The sequence below is a fragment of the Danio aesculapii genome, chromosome 24 (assembly GCF_903798145.1).
Source record: "Danio aesculapii chromosome 24, fDanAes4.1, whole genome shotgun sequence".
Taxonomy (NCBI): domain Eukaryota; kingdom Metazoa; phylum Chordata; class Actinopteri; order Cypriniformes; family Danionidae; genus Danio; species Danio aesculapii.
The window spans coordinates 16,027,594-16,050,880 of NC_079458.1; the positions used below are offsets into that span (position 1 = coordinate 16,027,594).

The window sequence follows — 23,287 nt, forward strand, 5'->3', positions numbered from 1 at the left end:
TTTTGTTTCATTACAAAATTAAGTATTATTTAAGCAAATGAATGACAGTGATTAAAACAAAACAATAAAAAATAAAACTTTACAAAATCAAATAAAAAACAAATCTTTGCAATCTAAAGATAAAATTACTGTACAGTTTAAACCACTTTAGATTAGGTCACAAAACTAAGAAGTTGAGCTAATACCAGATTTATTAATTTACAGAGTAACTATTACTCTATGCCTGAAAAATAAGATGTATACATGTTCATTAATCACTAAAGCACCAATTACTCTTAAATAACTGGTATGTAAATAATGCAATACTTCATTATTGAAAAAAGAATTGCATTATAAATAAAGAATACAGCATCTGCAGCTGTATTTAAACTACTTACTAATGTCTGTTATTGTAGATTTAATGCTTAGCAAGTGATGAACTAACTATTTGTTAATTCTTAAGAAATTATTCATAGTATGCAGCTATTTAATTACCAAATACACTAACTATTAGGCTCTCTCTTTTTCCAAGATGCATATAACGATCCAACAAGGGAGATCCCTGCCTGAATTGAAGAGATGCTGTATGATACAGTACACATGCTGTATGATACAGTACACAGGCTGTACTGATATATTTTGACTGCATTCCTATAGGCTATACTGATATATTTTGACTACGTTCCTATAGGCTGTACTGGTGTATTTTGCCTGTGTTCTTATAGGCTGTACTGGTATATTTTGCCTACGTTCCTATAGGCTGTACTGATATTCTCAGCCTGCGTTCTTATCCTTTTCTTTTCTTTTTTTGTAGAAATCTTGCACAACAAATTGATCCTGGAAACTGGACTGAGAAGACTGGGCATGATGTTGCTGTGACTAAACAAATGGCTATTTCAAACAAATATAACTACAAGAGATAGACAGTGGCTTTCATCTGTATCTTTTTTTGTTACTTTTAGGGCTTGCCACGCCAGAGCTGTGGTAATGAATGTGGGGTTTTTATGCTTATGGTGAGGTCTAAGGTTTTTAACTAAGTATAAACAAGCCTTTGTCAACACTGTGAATAAAAGCTTTTCCATCTTTTCTATTGCAGTATACCCTTTGCTCTGTGACCGGTGTGGCAATTGAATTCCAGGAGGTAAGTTTGTTTAAAGCAGCGATGTCCAAACGGTCCTGGAGGTCCGGTGTCCTGCAGATTTTAGCTCCAACTTGCCTCAACACACCTGTAAAGATGTTTCTAGAAAGCCTAGCAAGAGCTTGATTAGCTAGCCCAGGCGTGTTTGATTGTGGTTGGAACTAAAATTTGCATGACACTGGCCCTCCAGGACTAAGTTTGGACACCCCTGATTTAGAGAAAATGTTAGAAAACAATTCTCACTTTAAATGTTTGTTTGTATACTCTTTATCTTGAAGAAAATGGACACATCATGAATTATAAGACTTCAAAATAGAAGGGTATGGCACCTCTGTAACACTTTTGAAAAATTTCATGTGCTGTTTTCCATTTTATATATATATATATATATATATATATATATATATATATATATTGGATGTTATCATATGTGTTTGCTGGATAATGTATAATAAAGTATAATGACTGTCATCGTCATCTTAAGATAAATAGGAAATATTTGCAATAGTTGTTTCATGCTATATGCAGCTGTAAGGTAATGTAGTGTAGGGAAAAGCTATGCAGTATTTTAGATTAATCTTGTTATTTTTAATCAGCGGTTTGCCTTCTGGACCGATGAGGCCAGAAACTTGCTCCAAGGAAAACTTCAGCCAGTGTACAGGGTGCCAAAAAAGTGTGCTATCTCTGAGGAAATCCCACTTCACATTCAGGCTGTTCCACAACAGAGGAAAAAAGAATTGTCGACTTTATTGTAAAGTTAAAGGGGTCTGAGGAGCATTTGACGGTACTTCACCGATCTTCACATTTATCCATCTTTGTCTTTAGTGTAATACGTTTCTCTAAATAATTGTTTTTATACCATTGTTTGCCCATAGGGTGTACTCAACGGGAAGTCCTCTAAGTGGTTGCGTAAGCAAGCATCTTTCCAGGTGCCTGTCTACATAGACAGTGAGGAAGAGCAAGATATCCCTTTGCTTATCTTAAAGACGTACTGCACAGGACACCAACAAAACTGAGGTTTACAGATGAAGTGCAGCTTATCTGTGATGTCCTTTTTCCAGAGGTATGCCAGACCAAATAATGCACTTACAAAATCTACTGTATATAAATTGCATGCTGGGTGTTACTCATTTATCGACCCATGTATAATGATATTTGCTGTTCAGTGGTGGTATATTAGTTCATTTAAATGAATCATTTTTTCATAGGCCATCATACATGCTCTGGGGGTCTTGAGGGGGTTGTCTTCAGATGATGCTGAGCAGGTCTACCTTTCTGGCCCAAAATATCATTACAGGTCAGAATATGATTTATTTTGACACAATGCTCAGAGAAACTTTTTGTTACTGATATTTACATTAACCCATCAGTGCTTGTTCTCTATTTCAGTGAAGTAGAATAATTTAGTCAAAAAATTGACAAAAAATCTAGGAAAGAAGGGAGACCATTCAATAGGTGGGTATTGCTCTTATATACCTAAAAATTTGCAGCTGGCAGTTGGGTGTCCTTTTTGGTTCTCCTAACAGTGCATAAGTTTAAACCAGAAATATATATTACAGTTAAACATGGTAAAATATATTTTTTATTACTTATAATAAATATTAATTTAAATTTAATTGCATAACAAATGGTTAAACTTTTTCATTGTGTATTTATTTATATATATATATATATATATATATATATATATATATATATATATATATATATATATATATATATATATATATATATATATATATCTATATATCTATATATATATATATATATATATATATATATATATATATAGATATATATATCTATCTATCTATATATATATATATATATCTATATATATATATAGATATATATATATATATATATATATATATATAGATATATATATATATATATATATATATATATATATATATATATATATATATATATATATATAGATTCTCTCTCCCTCTCTCATTCACAGGAGCTAAAGGAATGCTGCTTTTTGTGCTATTGTGGCTGTTGTGTGTGGATGTTTAAATAAATGTACATTCTTGAATAAATCCTCTGTCATGTCTCTCTACATCCTTTACAAACTGGTTTTAAATTAGTTACTGCATATGCTGATTACATTTGATTTCAATGTATTTGTCCTGATACTGAGCTAATTAGTTTAATCCAAGGGGATTCATCCATATACAGTATTTTTCAAGAAATGTAAGTCTTTTAAGGCACTCATTTTTTTCATTTGTGTAAAGTTAAGAAACATTTTTAATTTCTTTTTTTATCTGTAAATTCATTTGTTTTAATTTAAATTGTTACTCACAACAGGTGTTTCACACTTTAACTTCTGGTACGTTTTACATCAAAAAGCACAATTTGAAAAAAAAAAAAAAGCTCCTAAAAGTCTCCGCTATACCATCCAATCAGGTAGGTGGCGCTGGGAATCCAGTCCTATGGTCCTAGAAATGCAGTTCACCGTGCCATCCAATCCAGTAGGTGGCGCTGCCGAAAAGAAATGCGGTCCTAGTAATGCAGTTTTACAATGTCATCCAATCCAATAGGTGGCGCTGCCGAAAAGAAATGCGGTCCTAGAAATGCAGTTTTACAATGTCATCCAATCCAGTAGGTGGCGATGTCACAAAAAACTAGGGTCCTAAAGATGCGGTCCTAAACGTACGGTCCTGAAAGTGCAGCCACTCCAGTTGTGCAGGATCATACTATTGCCTGGATCAGTCGGAGATGCAGCTCGATGAAAACGAGGACTCTACACAGTAAGACAACCCGTTTTTCTTTCATGTTTGTCAACTTTCAAGTCAGTAAGCATGATTATTTGAGTAGTTTGAAGCAACGTGATTATGTTGGAGTAGCCTATAACACTGCTGCTAGCTCAATGAACGAATATGCTAATATAAAACCAACTTTACCTTTATCTGGGAGACAGTAATGCTGACCCGGAGCTGAAGGCTTTTTCTCAGTAGGCCTCTCGCTCAACTGTGCTTCACTTTGGCTCACAGAGTAACCTCAATTAAGGTAAAGTTGATTTTATATTCGCACATTCGTTTAGTGACAGCTTGTGACACACTCTCTGTATTGTTTACCATGGTACTTTGAATATACTGACTGAAGTCACACATAAATATGACTTAAAAACAACATTAGCACTATTAAACTGAGAGTGAACAATGTTGTTCTTTGATAGTCATTGGCTGCTAAAATGATGTTATTATCAGGAATTAGCAAAGAATACTTTTCTGAAATTATATTATTAGGGAGAAAGTCAGAATGTGTGAATATAAAACCAACTTTACCTCAATGTAACCTCAGACCTTCACCTCGTTCATCGGGTAAATTATTATGACCCCTATCGTGAATTAATTATACATGGTAATATTTGATAACAAAAACTAGATGGGCAAATAATTACTAGAATATTTTTATATAATGCAGTCAGGTAAACTCAGACACTATACTTGATTTCCTTTTTTTTAAATATTGGAAACGTGTAACCATTGACTTCCATAGTATCTGTTTTCCAACTATTCAAGTCAGTGGTTGCAGATTTTTAGCTTTCTTCAAAATATCTTCTTTTGTGATCAACAGAAGAAAGCCAATAAGGTTTAAAACCACTTAAAGAGAGTAAATATTCTGTCCTGTCAATGAGGAAAGGCACTTTTTATTCACATATGAGGAATATTCAGCTTGTAGAAGAAAAACAAATAACATTTGAAAAATTGAAGTTTGTTCACACATGCTCAACTTATAATGGGTACAATCTACTGTATATTTGTGAGATGGTTTGCAGTTCACTATCCAGGGGTCTGCAAATGTGGTTGGGTTTTCTGTATTATGTTATATTAAATAATTATACAGTGAATTTTAAAATATACATTATTAATAAACATGATTTAAACTTTTGCATTATTTCCCCAGCATATATGCATCAGCCCTCACTGCGTGTCTGACGGTGGAATACTGGAGGTCATCACAGGCTCGACGAGAATGCAGAACTGTCCACTACATTTGCTCTCCTTTCTAGATCCTTCCAGCGGGTTTACAAGGGTAAGGCTGTCGGCATCTTTTTACACACCATTCACGATTTAGCACACATTAAAGGCATGATAGTGTGGTACCCACATAAATGTTGGCCAACTTACTGAAAATTTATTTTAATAAGGTTTACTTTAAATGGGTCAGATGATATATTTTTCTTTCAGTATTATGTTTGTTACCTACTTCACACACTCACACATATACATATATACAGAGTAAAAATGTTGGGTATTAACACTGCTTATGATTTTGTGCTATATAAATAAAACTTGAACTTGAGTTGCATTAGAATTTGAACTTGAATTAGGGTTGAAGAGTTTATTTAACCATAAATGCAGATCAGATCTGTTGATCAAATCTTTGTAAATATTTTATGCAGTAACAACCGTACTTGTATTTTTTATAGATTTTTGCCAAAATGCGATCCAATGAGAGGGGTCTGGATGCAGACTTGGTGCAGTGCAATCTGAGCTGCATCCAATGCTTTTTAATAGGCTCACCTAACCCCACCCCTAACCCTACCCCTCACCGTGACGTCGCTCCATTTGAGTACATTGTGCCTGACATTGCATTGCTGAGTGATGCAATCTCAGCTTGCATCAGAAAAGCTGCATCCAGATACTGTTGGATCCAATACGGATCATCTTATACCCAATGAAAAAAACTGACAAAAAGACACATATTTAAAAACTTGTTTAAATTGTTTTAATATTTGATGGTATTTTTATTTTATTACAAAAGCTCTGAAAATCTATTACCTCGTTTACATGTTTCTGTATTATTCCAGACGTTCTGTGTTTTGTATTTACTTATCTACAATAAAAAAATAGGGTCAATGTGGCATAACTCTGTTAAATGCTCATTAGTTTCTGTTACTGGTATTAATACTTATAGATAATATAGAATACTAGCTTTGCTATTGCCAGATAAGATTTCGCTATCTAACATATCTGTTTGTAAGCCAACACTGGTCTCACCATGAACCTGCTCTGTTCTCCTCTCAATACAGCTCAATTACTCTCCTCTGACTGCTGTTCTGTCTGCTGGTCTGTCCACGAGTTTATACTTGTATGACTGTGGTCCCTCGGTTGTGTGAATCTCTCAGAATATCTTATCTCGGCAACCAAACGCGCACCGCGATGAATTGTCTTTTTTTTTTTTTTGTCTTCATACTGTGTATATGCACAAATCTGCCTCATCCGACGTCACTTCCAGTCTGGCAATTTTTGAGGTGCAGAAGTAAATTTCGGTGAATAAAAACGACTCCAGATGGCTTAATAATAAACTTTAATGTGTATTTTAAAGAAAATCTAGTTCTTACTTTACTCTTACGCACAGTGTCTAACCTACAATATGCTCTTTAAAAACAGATACTGTGACTACAATATAGCAGAATATTATAAGTGGTTCCTGTGTGGAACCACTTAGCGGGCTTCCACACAGGTTTCTGCACCTTGTTTATATACACTATGAACAGCAGCTACGCTAATTATTCTCTTTATTCTCCATTTCCGCCTGGGGATACTCTCCCCGAGGCCCTCAGACTATGCAGAGTCACTGATTCGATCCAAGACCAACGACGAGATGATCTCAAGATTTCCATATCCTGGACCGGGCCGTATCCTGAGCAGCTACTGTGGTGGTCATGGAGGAGTGGATAACATGAGACTGATTCCTGTGACGCTCCAGGGACAGACGAGTCTTCGCTGAGGCCAGCTACCAGCCTCCGCCGCTGAGACTGCAGCTCTGCACAAGACGTTTGGCCATTGGAGAAATTAAAATGATCGTGCCCAACTGTGTCTGGTTTCTCTCAAGGTTTTTTTTCTTCACTTTCGCCAATTAGTGAAGTTTTTTTTCCCTCTCCGCTGTCGCCACTGGCTTGCATGGTTCAGGATCTATAGAGCTGCGCATCGTTGGATTTACTCTTCAGTGTTTGGACTCTCAGTAGTGAAACCACACTGAACTGAGCTAAACTGAACTGAACTTAAACATTGAAAACTGAACTACACTGTTCCTATTTACTATGACCTTTTATGTGAAGCTGCTTTGACACAATCTACATTGTAAAAGCGCTATACAAATAAAGGTGATTTGAATTGAATTGAATATTACTTATTTAATATGAACTGTATAAAATCAGCATCCCATTTGCATTTGGGCTATTTAAAACCAACAACTGAACTCATTGCTCATGAAATTGCTAAACTTATATTAGAACCCATATTATAAGGCCATTGAGAGATAGACAGATACTGTAGATAGACAGACAGACAGACAGACAGACAGAGAGTGCAAATAAATATCGCCCCTGTTGTGATAGTGGACAATTCTGACACACTTTTTGCTTCAAAACAAACAGCACTTTCCTGCTCCCGTTGTTTGTTTAAGCCTGTTGGAAAGAGCGCTCAATAATGGCTCATCTGCTCTAGTTGTTTAGAAGCATGTTTATCTCAGAGGGGTGTATGCAAGTGTCAGTGTGTTTAAGGTGAGTGGAATTATGGAAACACAGGAGAGTTTAACATTGCGTACTTTGCGAGGCTGAGGTGATGACCTGTTGGTTTAATAACCAGCCTTTTCTGTGATGAATGTTTTGTCACTCTGCTGAGCCAGAACAGATTAGACCTAGATCCTATGAAAAACAACTCCACCTAAGCTCACGTTTGTATATTCTGGATATTGTTGTTGACTGATGGAAAGCGCGTATTTGGTTCTTAATATACAGTAACTGTACGTTATTAAGTTGTTTATCTAATACTTGCAATGGTGGTAGAAATTGGTTTGATTGGCCATAAGTTTTGATAATAAAATTAAATATTAGCCATATTACAGTATGCATTAGTGCTGTATTTCAGCAGCACTGATTCCATTGTATTTAATTAAAGCATTGTAAGTCATAAGTCAAACCAACAAGCTATGGAGTCAATCACATAGTGTTAGAAACTTTGATTTGAAGCATAGTAAATGAAAGTTAGACAAAAAGACAAAAGACTCTGTACTTACTGACTTTATTGAGTGCATTGTGAATGACGCAATCAAATAACAAATGTCTGATATACACACACACACACACACACACACACACACACACACACTGAAGTTGTTCATTGTGTCTACAGAAATTATGCAAATATTGAATTATTTTAAGATTTAATCTTTCACAATGCTTTATGGAAGTGGGCGAAGCTAAAGACCTTTATTGTAAACTTTTGATTGCTGCAACTCTCTGATTGCCTACATTTTCTGTACATCATCATGGGTAATGTAGTTTTCTGCCCCCCATAAAATTATTGTTTTTAAATATATTAAATTATTTAATATAATAATACAATTATGTGTGTTTTTTAAAGTTTTTGACAGTAATGGCCCATTTCCACTGAGTGGTAGGGTATGGTACGGTACGGTACGGGTCGGTATGTTTTTATGGCCATTTCCACTGTCAAAAAGCACCAAAAAGTGAACAGTACCAAAGGGTACCAAAAGGTAGAGCAAGAGGAAAATTAGATTTTTATTTATTTATTTGGCATAAAGGCCCCAAATCAGAATTTTGAAAAACTAAAAATTCTGTATGCTAGGCCATGAATGTGGCATGTCACTTTGTAAAAAAAAAATTATAAAATAGAAAAGGAGAACGAGGAGCCTGTTCGCATAGAGCCTTGCAATTAACCATTGTTGATTTGGATGTCAAGTACTCCCAGTTGCCCAAAAACTGAACATGTAATATGCAGTTTTTGTACACAGAGACACGTTTGTACACGTTTTCAAACAACAGTTGTTGGGTAAATGAGTCCTGCTTTCTATTAGGTGGACTTGTACTTGCATCAAAACATAAATACAATGTACTTACTGTGTATATAATGTATTGCAGAACACTTCTTGTGCTCTTGAGGTGGGATACTGGTAGGGTTAGTGACAGGTTTGGGGGTATTGGTAGGTTTGAAGGTAGGTTAAGTTGTAAGGCATAGGTAACAGTGTAATTAAAGATGTATTTAATCAATCATAAGTAGAATGTAAAAACATGTGTTTACACAATAAGTACATTGAAACAAATGATCATCAGTGTAATATCAGTGTAAGTACATATTAGTTAAGAAAACCTAATATGAAGTGGGACCTGTAAAAGAATGGCCAAAGCAAATAAAATCTTGCAAGATGCCAACAATTGCACTTGTATAAATAGAACATATCAGATTTCTGAATCCCACAACTGACCAATCAGAAACAGGCTTTGCACAAAGCTGTAATAATAATCAGCAATATATGATTAACTGCAGCATTCACAAGCAGGTGCATTGGTTTTCCACCTTGTTATTTAGATGCCTGACTTGTCATTTAAATCCTGGAGGTTTGCACGGCCATGTGTATATACCACAGTGTGGTTGGCAGACTGGGGGAGCTATTTGTTTGTTTGCTCATTAGTTCTCATGCTGTCAGCTGACTGATGAGCCAACACTTACTCTAATTTCTGACAACACTTGAAATCAGATCAGTTAGTCTCATTCCCTTATAAATACTCTGCATTTTCACCAGATTAGATCCACATTTCTTTTCATGTTTGTTTTTGCTAGTCCATAATCTCATTTTTAAAAGATTTAGATGTTAAATAAGAAGAAAAAAATGAAAGAAGCAAATCCTCTGAATTCATTTATTCATTCATTTGTATAGAATGCTGAGACATGTGTACATTTTTTGCTTCATAAATTATCTATAAGCTCGAAAAATATCCCTATACACCATGCACAATAAATTATACACTTAACAATCGAAAAGAATACAAAAACATGTAAATAAACAATTGACTCAAATCATAAAAAACAAACAACAACATTGATGTAATCGAAGTGAGAGTGCTGTTGAACATACTCTGAAATTATAACTAACCATTTCATTTTCAACAAAGGCATGATCAATTATTGCAATGAAAAGCGAGTTAATGCTGATGTGAGAAAACCCCTTCTCCAAAATAACATTCAGTCTGTCCTTTTATGATTATGTTGTATGCCTCTGTATCTAAACACACCCTGTCAGTGCTGATAAACTATTCAAGATCAGACGATAACATCGTTCAGAGTAACAAATATTCATACTGTATATAAAAAATACAAATATTGATTTCGGTAAAAACAAGCGTGCCTGGGTTTTAAAAGAGGTGGAAACACCCGCAATGGCACAAAGAGAAAAGTTCATGCAAAGAGAACCATATACTGTATATTAATCTATACATGACGCCAAATGAACAGAAAAAAAAGTCATAGAAAAGACGCAATAAATCAAACAAGAAGTTATTCTCCTTCTTATTTTCCCATCATTGCTAGTCATTCTTCAGATCTTCCTTGCTGGCGTTGAGTTGGCTCTATTTTGGGTATATGATCAGTCAAGGATTGAAAATGGAATGGATGTGGAGGAAGTGAATAAAACCTGTAATCAATCTTCCCTCGATTACGTACATCATCCCATTTCCATGCAATATAGAAATATAGCTTATTTCTCTGGAAAGACAGTCAAGTTGTGCATCGGGTGCTGATCTGGACAGCTCCCTTGAACGAGCAGCTCAAAATGTGATAGGCGCCTATGAATGGGGGCTTCTGTATTGTTGATGTCGGGATGAAATCTCACAGTTAGTTCCACAGCTTCTACAAGACAAAGGGCTAAATGAGCAGAAATCTTGGGCAGCTTTCTTCACAGCAGCGGTTCAGGATGGGTTTTGGTTGGAGAGTGGCCAGCAGCTTCGAATCTTGCTTTTTAACCCATCATCATCATCATCATCATCCAGAGCGGCTCTTTATCCTTCGTCCTGTACTCGTACACTGAATCGTCATCATCTTCACCACTCGTTCACATGCACAGGCGACAAGTGCTTCAAACCGGTGATTAAAAGAAAAGGTTGACGAGGTATAATGGTTCAAGTTTACACGCCGGGAGATGACTTGTCTGTCATCCCTTTGAGAACTTCATCTATTCGGTCATCCTCAATGACCACTGCAAAGAAAAGGGTGTACATTTTTACATTAGTGCTTATTAAACTGTAAGCACAAAGAGAGGAAATTTTATTTATAATACTGACAGCTTTTAAAAACTATATTTAATAGAGAATATATTAAACAAATACTGAAGGTGGAAATAAAAAGTGTGCTGCAATATAATTGCAGTGGGTCTATCACATTCAAGACTGCATGTGTTTACTGTAATCTATTATTTAAAATATTTTACAAAATTTGTGTATTTATGGAACCAATCGTTAAATCTGAAATATTCCAGAGGTCCCTGGATGTAAATTTAAAATTCCTACAATACATTCATCAATACATTCATCCCTTGATATACATATTATAGACTACATTTTGACTTATATTTGACGTCTGTTGTATTATGTAGCAGTTTAGTATTATGTGTTTTATGAATGTTAACGAATTGTATATTCTGTCTATCGTGTTTATTAGATAAAGTAAGTGCAGTTTTGATGTGTAATTTGTATAAGTTATAATATTATCTCAATGTGGACGCTTACCGTGTTTTGCCCTGCCGATCTGCCCGAGTTTGGGTGGCCTTTTGGACTGTGATGTTCCGAAGAAAGAGTTCGTGTCTTGCAGTCGACAACTGAAGGAGATCTGACTGACTTCACTGTCCGCCCCGTAGCCGTTCATCTTCCCCTCGTTGTATGGCAGCACTTCGGACATGACTATATACTCTAATTCCCAGCAGTGTGGTGAGGGAAAAAACGAATATTATTATGAATAATTACTTTAAAGACTACTTTTTCCCTCAGTGTCGTGCGATAAAGTCCAGCTAAGAGTCTGGAGAATAACTAACAGGATGTCCAGTCGTGCTGCTCTTCTCCTTTGGCCGAGCCGTCAGTGGTACCGGAGAGACAGGAGTAATGCGTCCGCTCCAGACAAGCTCTGGTGAGAAATGCTGGGAGATCCCGAAACAATAAAGGAAACCCAGACGGAAAAGTGAAGTCATCCATCCGGGTTTGAAGTGGGAGGGAACGGGGGAGAAATAAATAAATAAAGATGTGCGAGTGAAAAACAATGGCGTTACAATTGTAACCATAATATGGCGTTTTGCCACGTACATGGCACTTTCTATTTTATTACTAGAAAGGCGACAAATATAGTCTAGCATATGTTATTTAAAATTTGTATTTCAATAGTGATTCTGTTTGGTTTCTTTCTAGTCACGTTTATTGTTTTGCTAGTCACAGCCAAAGGTGATGTACTTACCAATTGTAAATTTATTGTTTGGATGTTAAACATTGTCTAACCATGGTGTAGAAAACTAAACAAACGAAAATTAATCAAATCAAATGATTACCAATTGTATAACCACAGTTTTACCACCAAAATATGTCAAAACTGTTGATTAGAGGCAATTAAACCATTGTTGACTTGGGGTTAACTATAATAATCATTGGTTTTGGCTCTATTTGTACCAAAACTTTTGTTTGTTATAGACATATTCCAGATTTACAAGTAGCCATGGTATACTTGTAAATATACATACATATACATATATATATATATATATATATATATATATATATATATATATATATATATATATATATATATATATATATGGGGTGTTAATTCCAACATTTCAATAAAAAGAACTTTGATATTGACTAAATTGGCAAAATGTTCAAAGCTATTCGCCATCCTTTATTCTGGTTGCTGGTAAAACTTTGAGTTATCTTTTGTCTCCCTCTGCTGGCTGTTCAAAGACATCCTGGAACTTGCACAGTATTAATGTTTCATGTCTATATAAAAAAAAAAACAGTGTTGAAACATAACAATCCAACTCTCTCTACAGTCCAACTGTTGATATCCAGTGCCGATGGCTTCCAACAGATCTCACTTTTGCCTTGAAGACATTTGATCTGTGCAAACACATTTTGTTTCAGTGACAGGTGCCAGCTCTAGGATCAATTCTGGAATGTTGTTGATCCATTTTTAGACTCTCCCAAGTGAACAAAAGTAGAGAGCGGAGCAATTGGCATCTCACAGCTGATGACGAGTGGTTTGGGTCGACTTCTTGGTTTAGATAAGAACGAGTGCTGAGAAGAAAATTTGAATGTTTCTTAATTAATTTGTTCACTTAATCTGGGCTCCTCAGCTCAATTTTTTTGAGCACCCCCTACTGTCCCTGTAGTGCAGCCAGTGCATACTGGAGATTATGTGTGTGTTTTTTTTCTTCTCTGGATTGATTCCACACCTGTCTATGTCAGTCAAGGGAAAAGCTGGGCTGGCACAGCAATAACAGAGATAGGAAGTCATACAACGGCAGGCCATGATGAGAACCGTTCTGTTGACGGCGTCCTTGCTTTGCTTCATTTTTCAAGGTAGGACAAGTTAAATTAATGTTTAAAATTTAGGGTTTTATGTCCTGCTGTATGTCAGCTTTTGTTCTGTTGTGCTTATAGATTAAAACAATGGCTGTATGGCGAGTTCTAGGATTTGTCTTTAAATCAATTTAAATTTATTTAAAATATAATTAAAATCAATTTAAAATTAGAGCTTATGTGTCTTATTTATATATTTGAAATGTGTTTGGAAGCAAATATGAATAAATTATATCAGTTTTACATAATATTTTATGTAAAATACTCAATCAGAAGATGATCATTATTACAATTTTTTTATAATGATTGTGAAATAGTTTTCTAGGAGTATTACATCTATGTATTTGTACTGTATATCTGTATTTGTAACAATAACTTACTGTTGAAGACATTTTTGTGTGAAAAATTAGGGTATACCAGTAGTAGATCTTGAAATAGTTCTGACTTGCAGTGTGTTTTGCAGAATGTTGTGGCCGGAACGAAGAGGAGCGCCTCATCAATTATCTTTTTAAGGAGCGTGGCTACAACAAAGAGCTTCGGCCGGTCCAAAATAAAGATGAAACTGTAGATATTTACCTGGCTCTGACACTTTCTAATCTCATTTCCTTGGTGAGTGCTTAATATTGCTAATGTAGAGAGATAAAGAGAGATATTAAAGGGATAATTCACCCCAAAATTTAAATTTACTCACTATTTAATCACTCTCAAGTGGTTCCAAACCCTTACGAGTTTGTTTCCTCTGTTGAACGCTAAAGAAAATATTTTGAAGAAAGCTGAAAAAACCCATAATTATTGACTTTTATAGTAGGAAAAACAAATACTATGGAAGTCAATGGTTACCGGTTTCTAGCTTTTTAGAAAATATCTTCTTTTGAGTTCAACAGAGAAAAGTAAGAAAATCAAACAGTTTTTGGAACAAGTAAAGAGTTAGTAAATGCTGACAGAATTTCAGGTTTGGGTGAAGTATCTCTTTAAAAGCAAGAAATATTAGTATTTACTCTTTTACTACTGCAAAATTGTGCAGATACAGTTGTTACCATTCTAACAAAATAGTTTTTCCATGACAGAAAGAAGTTGATGAAACATTGCTTACAAATGTGTGGATGGAGCATGTAAGTAAACTATTTTAATTGCTACATATTATGTTAATCATAAAATGAATAATAACTGACACATTAACCATGATTTCTGACACATAATATGATTTCTGTATATATAAAATTGCCTTTGAAAATGTAATGTAGTGCAAACACCAAAATGGAACATCCTAACTTTCACTGATACATTCAGTGGGGATCGAAAGTTTGGGCACTCCAGGTAAAAAATTGTATTAATGTGCATAAAGAAGCCAAGGAAAGATGGAAAAATCTCCAAAATGCATCAAATTACAGATTAGACATTCTTATAATATGCCAAAAAAGTTAGATTTTATTTCCATCATTTACACTTTCAAAATAACAGAAAACAAAAAAAATGGCGTCTGCAAAAGTTTGGGCACCCTGCAGAGTTAATATCTTGTACTGCCCCCTTTGGCAAGTATCACAGCTTGTAAATGCTTTTTGTAGCCAGCTGAGAGTCTTTCAATTCTTGTTTGAGGTATCTTTGCCCATTCTTCCTTACAAAAGTCTTCCAGTTCTTTGAGATTTCTGGGATATCTGTCACGCTGTGCTCTTTTAAGGTCTATCCATAGATTTTCAATTATGTTGAGGTCAGGAGATTGTGAAGTCCATGGCAAAACCTTCAGTTTACACCTCTTGGTGTAATCCACTGTGGATTTTGAGGTGTGTTTAGGATCACTATCCAATTGTAGAAGCCATCCTCTCTTTAACTTCAGCTTTTTCACAGATTGCATCAAGTTACCATCCAAAATTTGCTGAAATTTTATTGAATCCATTTTTCCTTCTACTCGTGAAATGTTCCAGTTGGACAGAAGTTCTTTTCATTAAATTCTGTGCCCTTTCTTCTCCAATCACACCTTTGCTCATTCCGGCCCACAAAACTTTTTCCGAAATGCATCAGGCTTGTCTATATGTTCATTTGCAAAGTTCAAACGCTGATTTTTGTGGTGAGGACGTAGAAGAGGTTTTCTTCTGACAACTCTTCCTTGAAGGCCATATTTGTACAAGTATCTCTTTATAGTGGAATAGTGTACCACAGTCCCAGTGTCTGCCAGATCTTTCTGGAGGGATCGTGCAGTCAAACGTGGGTTTTGACTTGCTTTTCTCACAATCCTGCGAGCTGTTCTGTCTGATATTTTTCTTGGTCTTCCAGATCTTGCTTTAACTTCAATTGTTCCTGATGACTGCCGTTTCTTAATTACATTTCGAACAGTGGATATTGGCATCTGAAAACGCTTTGCTATCTTCTTATAGCCTTCTCCTGCTTTGTGAGCTCAACTATTTGAACCCATGGTGCTGATTGTTGGGGCAAGGTCAGATGAGTCTGGGCATTTAAAACATTCGAGATTGACATTATCTGGTCTTTCCAGATGATGATTGAGAATAATCCATGACACTGTCAGGTCTCAGCTTTCCAAAGGGGGCAGTGCATGCTATAAACTCTGCAGGGTGCCCAAACTTTTGCAGACACCATTTTTTGTTTTCTGTTATTTTGAAAGTGTAAATGATGGAAATAAAATCTAACTTTTTTGACATATTATAAGAACGTCTAATCTGTAATTTGATGCCTTTTGGAGATTTTTCCATCTTTCCTTGCCTTCTTTATGCACATTAATACAATTTTTTTTTATCTGGGATGCCCTAATCCTTTGATCCCCACTGTACATTTAATGCATATTTACAGTACTTCAATGTGTGTGTGTGTTTAAGGGCTGGAAAGATCATAGGCTTACCTGGAATGAATCAGAGTATGACATTCCTGTCCTGCGTCTACCACCAAGTATGGTGTGGTTACCAGAAATTGTTCTTGAAAACAAGTATGCTACTGTACCATTCTTTGATTAATTATACATTTATTTTATAATGAAAGAAGTTCAGGTACAATGATTTTTGACGTTTTTGTTTCTTTTAAACAGCAACGATGCCCAGTTCCAGGTGGCCTATTACTGTAATGTGCTGATTTATTCCAGTGGAGATATGTACTGGTTGCCTCCAGCTATATTTCGGAGCTCCTGCTCTATAAATGTCAACTACTTTCCTTTTGATTGGCAGAACTGCTCACTAAAGTTCAGGTACCTTTCCACATTAAAGGGATAGTTCACCCAAAAATGAAAATTTACTCATTATTTACCCGCAAGTGTTTCCAAATCACTATAGTTTTTAAAATGTATTTTGTTAAACACTAAAGAAGATATTTTGAAGAATGCTGAAAACCTGTAACAATTGACTTACATAGTAGAAAAATCAAATACTATGAAGGTCAATGGTTACAGGTTTCCAGCATTTTTCAAAATATCTTACTTTGTGTTCAACAGAAGAAAGAAACACATAAAAACGTGAAATCTGATGATGAGATATGAGATATTTTATCAATAATTGACTATTTATTTTACTATATCTTACTATTTATTTCATTTTTGGGTGAACTTACCTGTTGGATGAATTACATTGTGCATTCGTTGCCTTATATGAGCCCCATAATTTATCATCTATTTCTTTTAGCTCATTAACTTACAACGCTAAAGAGATTAGCTTAAATCTGAAAATGGAGCAGGAAAATACAACGTACTACAAGGTGGAGTGGATCATCATTGATCCTGAAGGATTCACAGGTGAGCTCTGACATGAGGATTTTCTATTTCTTTCATATCATCCTACTATAAGATTTATTTATTTCTGCAGAAAATGGTGAGTGGGAAATCGTCCACAAGCCTGCCAGGAGGAACATTTATAAAAGCATCCCGAAGGAAAGCAACAAGCACCAGGATATCACCTTTTACCTCATCATTAAGCGTAAACCGCTGTTCTACATCGTCAACATAATCATTCCCTGTGTGCTCATCTCTTTCTTGGCCTCGCTAGTCTATTACCTGCCTGCTGACAGTAAGTGGTCCTCCATTTATTGCATTTTAAAGCTTTTAGATTATACTGAAGAATCATTAAAGACTGCTGAGAAAAAGAAGCAGTACTTTTGTGTTAGAATGAATGTGTCACAAAGATATGCTGTAACTTTTTTTGTCCTCTTTCAGGTGGAGAGAAGATGACATTGTCCATCTCTGTGCTTCTGGCTCAGTCTGTGTTTCTGCTGCTGATTTCACAGCGTCTGCCTGAGACGTCTATGGCTGTTCCTTTAATTGTCAAGTATGCTGCAATATTATTTAAGTTCTTGCAAGTTTTTAATCTGATTGGCTGACAGCTGTGCAATATTTGACAAGTTTTAGACCCTCTGTGGTTAATTTTATTTTTTATGTACACAATTATGTCGTCAAATTGTTGTATAAATGCAATATCACAAGAGTAGCACTGCAATATTGCTGTCAATCAGCACTGCTGTGATACTTGCTGTAGTAAATCACAGTATCGCAGTGTAATATTATTTATTCATTCATTCATTTTCCTATAGCTTAATCCCTTATTTATCAGGTCCCTTATTTAACCGCCAACTATTCCGGCATATGTTTTACACAGTGGATCCTCTTACAGCCACAACCCAGTACTAAGAAACTCCCATACACTCTCACATTCACACACACATGCCCTAAGACCAATTTTCTTTACTCAGTTCACTTATACATGCATGTCTTTGGACTGTGGGGGAAACCAGAGCACCCAGAGAAAATCAGCGACCTTCTTGCTCTGCGGTGACAGTACTAACCACTGAGCCACCCTGTCGCCCAGTGTGATATTAATCATATATATTTTCGAACGATATATTTTTTATTTTGCTTTTTCAAAAGTTTATAACACAGATACATAATACATCAAAACTAAGCAACAGTTGAACTAAAGTAAAACATACACACAGTAGATAAAAATAAATGAATGAAATAATAATAAATAAATAAATGAATGAATAAAAAGGGAGGAGAAACAGGATAAACCAATGGGGAAAAACTATTTTGTCAAATCAAATAATGTGGTACTGTTTTTATATAATTAAATCATATATATATATATATATATATGGATATATATATATACATATATATCCATGCGAATGTTGCTCATACGGTCTGTAATCATAAAATGAGAAGACTAAATTTTGTTAGAAAAGTTGTTAAAAGTTGTTGTTAAAATAGTAATTAGTAATAATAAATGTTTTTGGATTTGACAGGTATCTGATGTTTATCATGGTGTTGGTCACTGTGGTGGTGTTGAATTGCGTCATTGTGTTGAACCTGCATTTTCGGACGCCCAGCACACACATCATGACAGAATGGACCAAAGAGGTCAGACTCTCTTTTGTTTGTAAAAAAAACTTTGCACCAGTCATCGCAGTAGGAAAACATTGCATTTTAATGATGGTGTTAAATGGTAGATACATTAAAATATATGTGTCCAATATTAAAAGTCTACAATATTTTGTATAAATGAATGAAAAACAAAACACATTAAAAAGTTAAATTAAGCATGAAAATCCAGTTGATTGAATGTTATTACTCTATTGAATGGGCGTTATTTATGATTATTAGCTAATAGATATGGGCCAGTAGGGGCCTTCTGTGCCTACTGGTAGACTCAGAAGGCTATTACCAATCCACATACTATATATCACATACAGCTGATGGTTACTGCGGCCAAATTATTTATAATATTTATAAAATTTTCCATTAATTGTATTTTATTAACGTCTACCAATACCCCAACCCTAAATCCAACCATCACAGTAATGTAAAACAGATCTGAATCTGGAGTCTTCTCTTGTAGTATAGCTGATTAACCATGTGGATGGATGATAACAAGTAGGCGCAGAAGGCCCCTACTGACCCATATCTATCAGCTGATAACCACTGATAGCAGCCATTCAATCAGGTGATAACAGTCGAAGCGGGTATTGCTGGTAACCGTTTGCTAGTAAGTAAATAATTCATGTTTAGCAATGGCAAAGGTGCATAGTGTTTCATTACAAAGTCACAACTACTGTTTTTCTGCAAAAAAACAATCACTTAAGAGTTTTTGTCTTGTTTCTAGTCCAAAAATCTAAGAAATATTAAATCAAGATGTATTTTCTAGACAAGTAAAAAATAATCTTTTGTTTTCAGAAATAAGTTGTCAGAATTAAGTGAGTTTGTCCTTAAAACAAGTGAAATACCTTACTTTTATTTCTGAAAACAAAAAAAAATGATACTTGTTTAGAAAATGCTTTTTGATTTAAGAATATTTACATATTTGGACTGAAAGTGTATAAAAAGTAAGATTTTTTCTTTAAGGTGTGGCCTGGCAACCATATCACACTGTTTTTGGCATTTGTAGATCCATGTAAATGTTACCCTTTTGACAGTTTGACAATATGTTAGTACAATTGTACAAATTAAATATCAACATTTGAGCCAATATCACCATTTTCAGAGTAAACGTTCCAATGAAAACACTATTTCAGTGCTTCTACTTCATCATTTCTTATTTAATTCAATGTGTTACGTGCTGTTGTGTTTATAATTATTTATGATTATAATTAATTTAATCAAACTTATCAATTGTGGTATTTATGTGAAACTTATCATCAAACCAAAAACTGCTTCTTTTTCTTTTTGATATATTGTGCAAAAGAGCCTTACTATACTATACAATACTATACATAAGATGTTTTTATTTATCTTGTCTGCTGCAGTTCTTTTTGGAGCGTCTTCCTCGTCTCCTGCACATGTCCCTTCCAGCCGAAGACCAACCCAGCCCAGAATCGGCGCTGCCCCGGCGCTCCAGCTCATTGGGATACATCGCCCAGGCTGAGGAGTATTACAGTGTTAAATCCCGCAGCGAGCTGATGTTCGAGAAGCAGTCGGAGAGGCATGGTTTGGCCGCTCGTCCCACTCCTAAAGCCAGTCAGTCTCACATTATGATGCTCAGTGTTTGAGTGTGTTCAAGTGTTATCACACTGCGCCATTAAACGTGTTCATTCTCCACAGCGTACACATCCAGTAATGACTCCGAGGTGTCGGAACAGCTGTACAATGAGATGAAGCCAGCTGTAGAAGGAGCCAATTACATTGTTAAGCACATGCACGACAAAAATGACTATAATGAGGTAAGGAGACAATTGAATTTGGTAAAACACCTCACTGGAGATTATTCACTATTTTAGCCTTATAAAGACCTGAAATAATTAATGAAATAATTTTTTTATAGCAAGAAGACATAATATAAATATCAGTCAACATATTTATTAGATGATTGATATATTTCATATTTAATTCATATCTTTTAATGATTACTTATTGTATAATTGTATTGTATGTTTTAAATATAAAGTATATTGTTCTCTCTATATAAAGAGTAGAAATTTCATAAATGTATTAAAATATTGAAATGTAAATTTAATTGAAATATATATTATACTATAGACATGTATATTTTTTTATATACACTCACCGGCCACTTTATTAGGTACACCTTACTAGTACTGGGTTGGATCCCCCTTTGCCTTTAGAACTGCCTTAATCCTTGGTGGCATAGATTCAACAAGATACTGGAAATGTTCCTCAGAGATTTTGGTCCATATTGACATGATAGCATCGCGCAGTTGCTGCAGATTTGTCAGCTGCACATCCATAATGCGAATCTTCCATTCCACCACATCCCAAAGGTGCTCTATTAGATTGAGATCTGGTGACTGTGGAGGCCATTGGAGTACAGTGAACTCATTGTCATGTTCAAGAAACCAGTCTGAGATGATTTGTGCTTTATGACATGATGTATTACTCTGCTGGACGTAGCCATCTGAAGATGGGTACACAGACTGTGGTGTTGACACGATGCTCAATTGGCACTAAAGGGCCCAAAGTGTGCCAAGAAACATCATTACACCACCATTACACCACCACCAGCCTGAACCATTGATTCAAGGCAGCATGGATCCATGCTTTAATGTTGTTGATGCCAAATTTTCTACCATCCGAATGTCGCAGCAGAAATCGAAAAACTCATCAAACAAGGCAATGTTTTTCTAATTTTCTATTGTCCAATATTGGTGAGCCTGCAAGAATTGTAGCCTCAGTTTCCTGTTCTTAGCTGACAGGAGTGGCACCCAGTGTGGTCTTCTGCTACTGTAGCCCATCCGCCTCAAGGCTCGACGTGTTGTGCGTTCAGGGGTTGCTCTTCTGCCTACCTAACGAGTGTAATGAGTAGTTATTTGAGTGACTGTTGCCGTTCTATCAGCTCGAACCAGTCAGGCCATTCCCCTCTGACCTCTGGCATCAACAAGCATTTGCGCCCACAGAACTGTCGCTCACTGGACATTTTCTCTTTTTTTGACTATTCTCTGTAAACCCTAGAAATGGTTGTGCGTGAAAATCCCAGTAGATCAGCAGTTTCTGAAATACTCAGTCCAGCCAGCAAACATGCCAAATTCAAAGTCACTTAAATCACCTTTCTTCCCCATTCTGATGCACGGTTTGAACTGCAGCAGATCATCTTGACCATGTCTACATGCCTAAATGTATTGAGTTGCTGCCATGTGATTGGCTGATTGGAAAATTGCGTTAACAAGCAGTTGGATAGTTGTATGTAATAAACAGTCTGGTGAGTGTATGCACATTACACATTGAGTTTATGCACAAGACATTTTTATCCCTCCTGTGAGTTTTTTTTATTCGTTTTCAAATGATTTCCAAGTGATATTTAAGGAATTAAGGATTTTTTCCCACTGCATTTACTATATATTTTTTTCTTCAGGAGAAAGTCTTATTACTTTTAGTATGGCAGAAATAAATGTTTTTTTTTTTATTAACAATTTTAATAGCCCCCCACCCCCCTTTTTTTCCGAATGGCTACAGAAAGAGGGAAGAAAATGGTTTATAGAAATAAGTTGTGTTGAAATATCCACTTTAAACAGCATTAGAGAAATATAATAAAATAAAAATAAATCTAAATCATTAGAAATTATTAATTATTACATTATTAGAAGGGCTAATAATTTTGACTTCAACTGTATATGTACATTAATGCATTGTATCTTGTATCTTGTGCAATGTTTATTTAAAAGTATTACCACAAGCTAAAATTATAATCCATACGCACTCTTACTCAGGAAAAGGACAACTGGAGCGGGATTGCCAGGACTGTGGACAGACTCTGCTTCTACGTGGTCACTCCAGTTATGATGATAGGAACCATTTGCATCTTCCTGATGGCCAATTACAATCAGCCACCAGCGTTGCCTTTCCAGGGAGACCCCTTCTCCTATACTGAAGAAAACAGGCGCTATTTGTGACATTTCATAATAACACAGAAATAGCATAAAGCATATTCCGACAGCAATATAAAGCATGAATATGAATTATCCTCCATTTGTGCTGTTTATGCAGGCTTGATTACTAATATTATGTACGTATGTTTAATAAGTGTGCTGTGAGAAGAGGCAATAAAGTAATATTGCCTTCCTTTTCCTCCTGGGTGTAATTGTTGTTTGAGGGAGATAAACAATCAAGAATAGATATGTTTTTTTCCCTCAGTTTTATTTGCTGTGTTGTTATTGCAGAACAATCTCACAGGACATATCCATCGAGAAGATCCTGGACATGAGAGGGAAATACAACCAATGGCTTTAAGTGATAAATATAGAGTTATAAATAGCTCAGCTCACAAACCAACTTGAAGGTGCTTGTCTGTTATGCGATTATACAGTTGAAGTCAGAATTATAAGCCCTCCTGAATTATTAGCCTTCCTGTATATTCCCCCCC

General features: G+C 35.4%; 2 protein-coding genes across 2 annotated transcripts; one reads left to right on the forward strand and one right to left on the reverse strand.

Annotated features, from left to right (window-relative positions):
• Nucleotides 1-9,789: 9,789 nt before the first annotated feature.
• Nucleotides 9,790-12,052, reverse strand: camk2n2 (calcium/calmodulin-dependent protein kinase II inhibitor 2). Its single transcript, XM_056450155.1, has 2 exons — nt 11,658-12,052; nt 9,790-11,128 (listed from the first exon to the last, which is right to left on the reverse strand). The coding sequence occupies exons 1-2, from the start codon at nt 11,824-11,826 to the stop codon at nt 11,058-11,060; spliced, it is 240 nt and encodes a 79-aa protein (XP_056306130.1). The 5' UTR covers nt 11,827-12,052; the 3' UTR covers nt 9,790-11,057.
• Nucleotides 12,053-13,161: 1,109 nt separating this feature from the next.
• On the forward strand, nt 13,162-22,986 carry chrnd (cholinergic receptor, nicotinic, delta (muscle)). Its single transcript, XM_056450154.1, has 12 exons — nt 13,162-13,490; nt 13,954-14,099; nt 14,558-14,602; nt 16,319-16,425; nt 16,525-16,680; nt 17,111-17,220; nt 17,291-17,491; nt 17,638-17,749; nt 18,723-18,837; nt 20,220-20,430; nt 20,515-20,633; nt 22,635-22,986. The coding sequence occupies exons 1-12, from the start codon at nt 13,439-13,441 to the stop codon at nt 22,815-22,817; spliced, it is 1,557 nt and encodes a 518-aa protein (XP_056306129.1). The 5' UTR covers nt 13,162-13,438; the 3' UTR covers nt 22,818-22,986.
• Nucleotides 22,987-23,287: the final 301 nt, after the last annotated feature.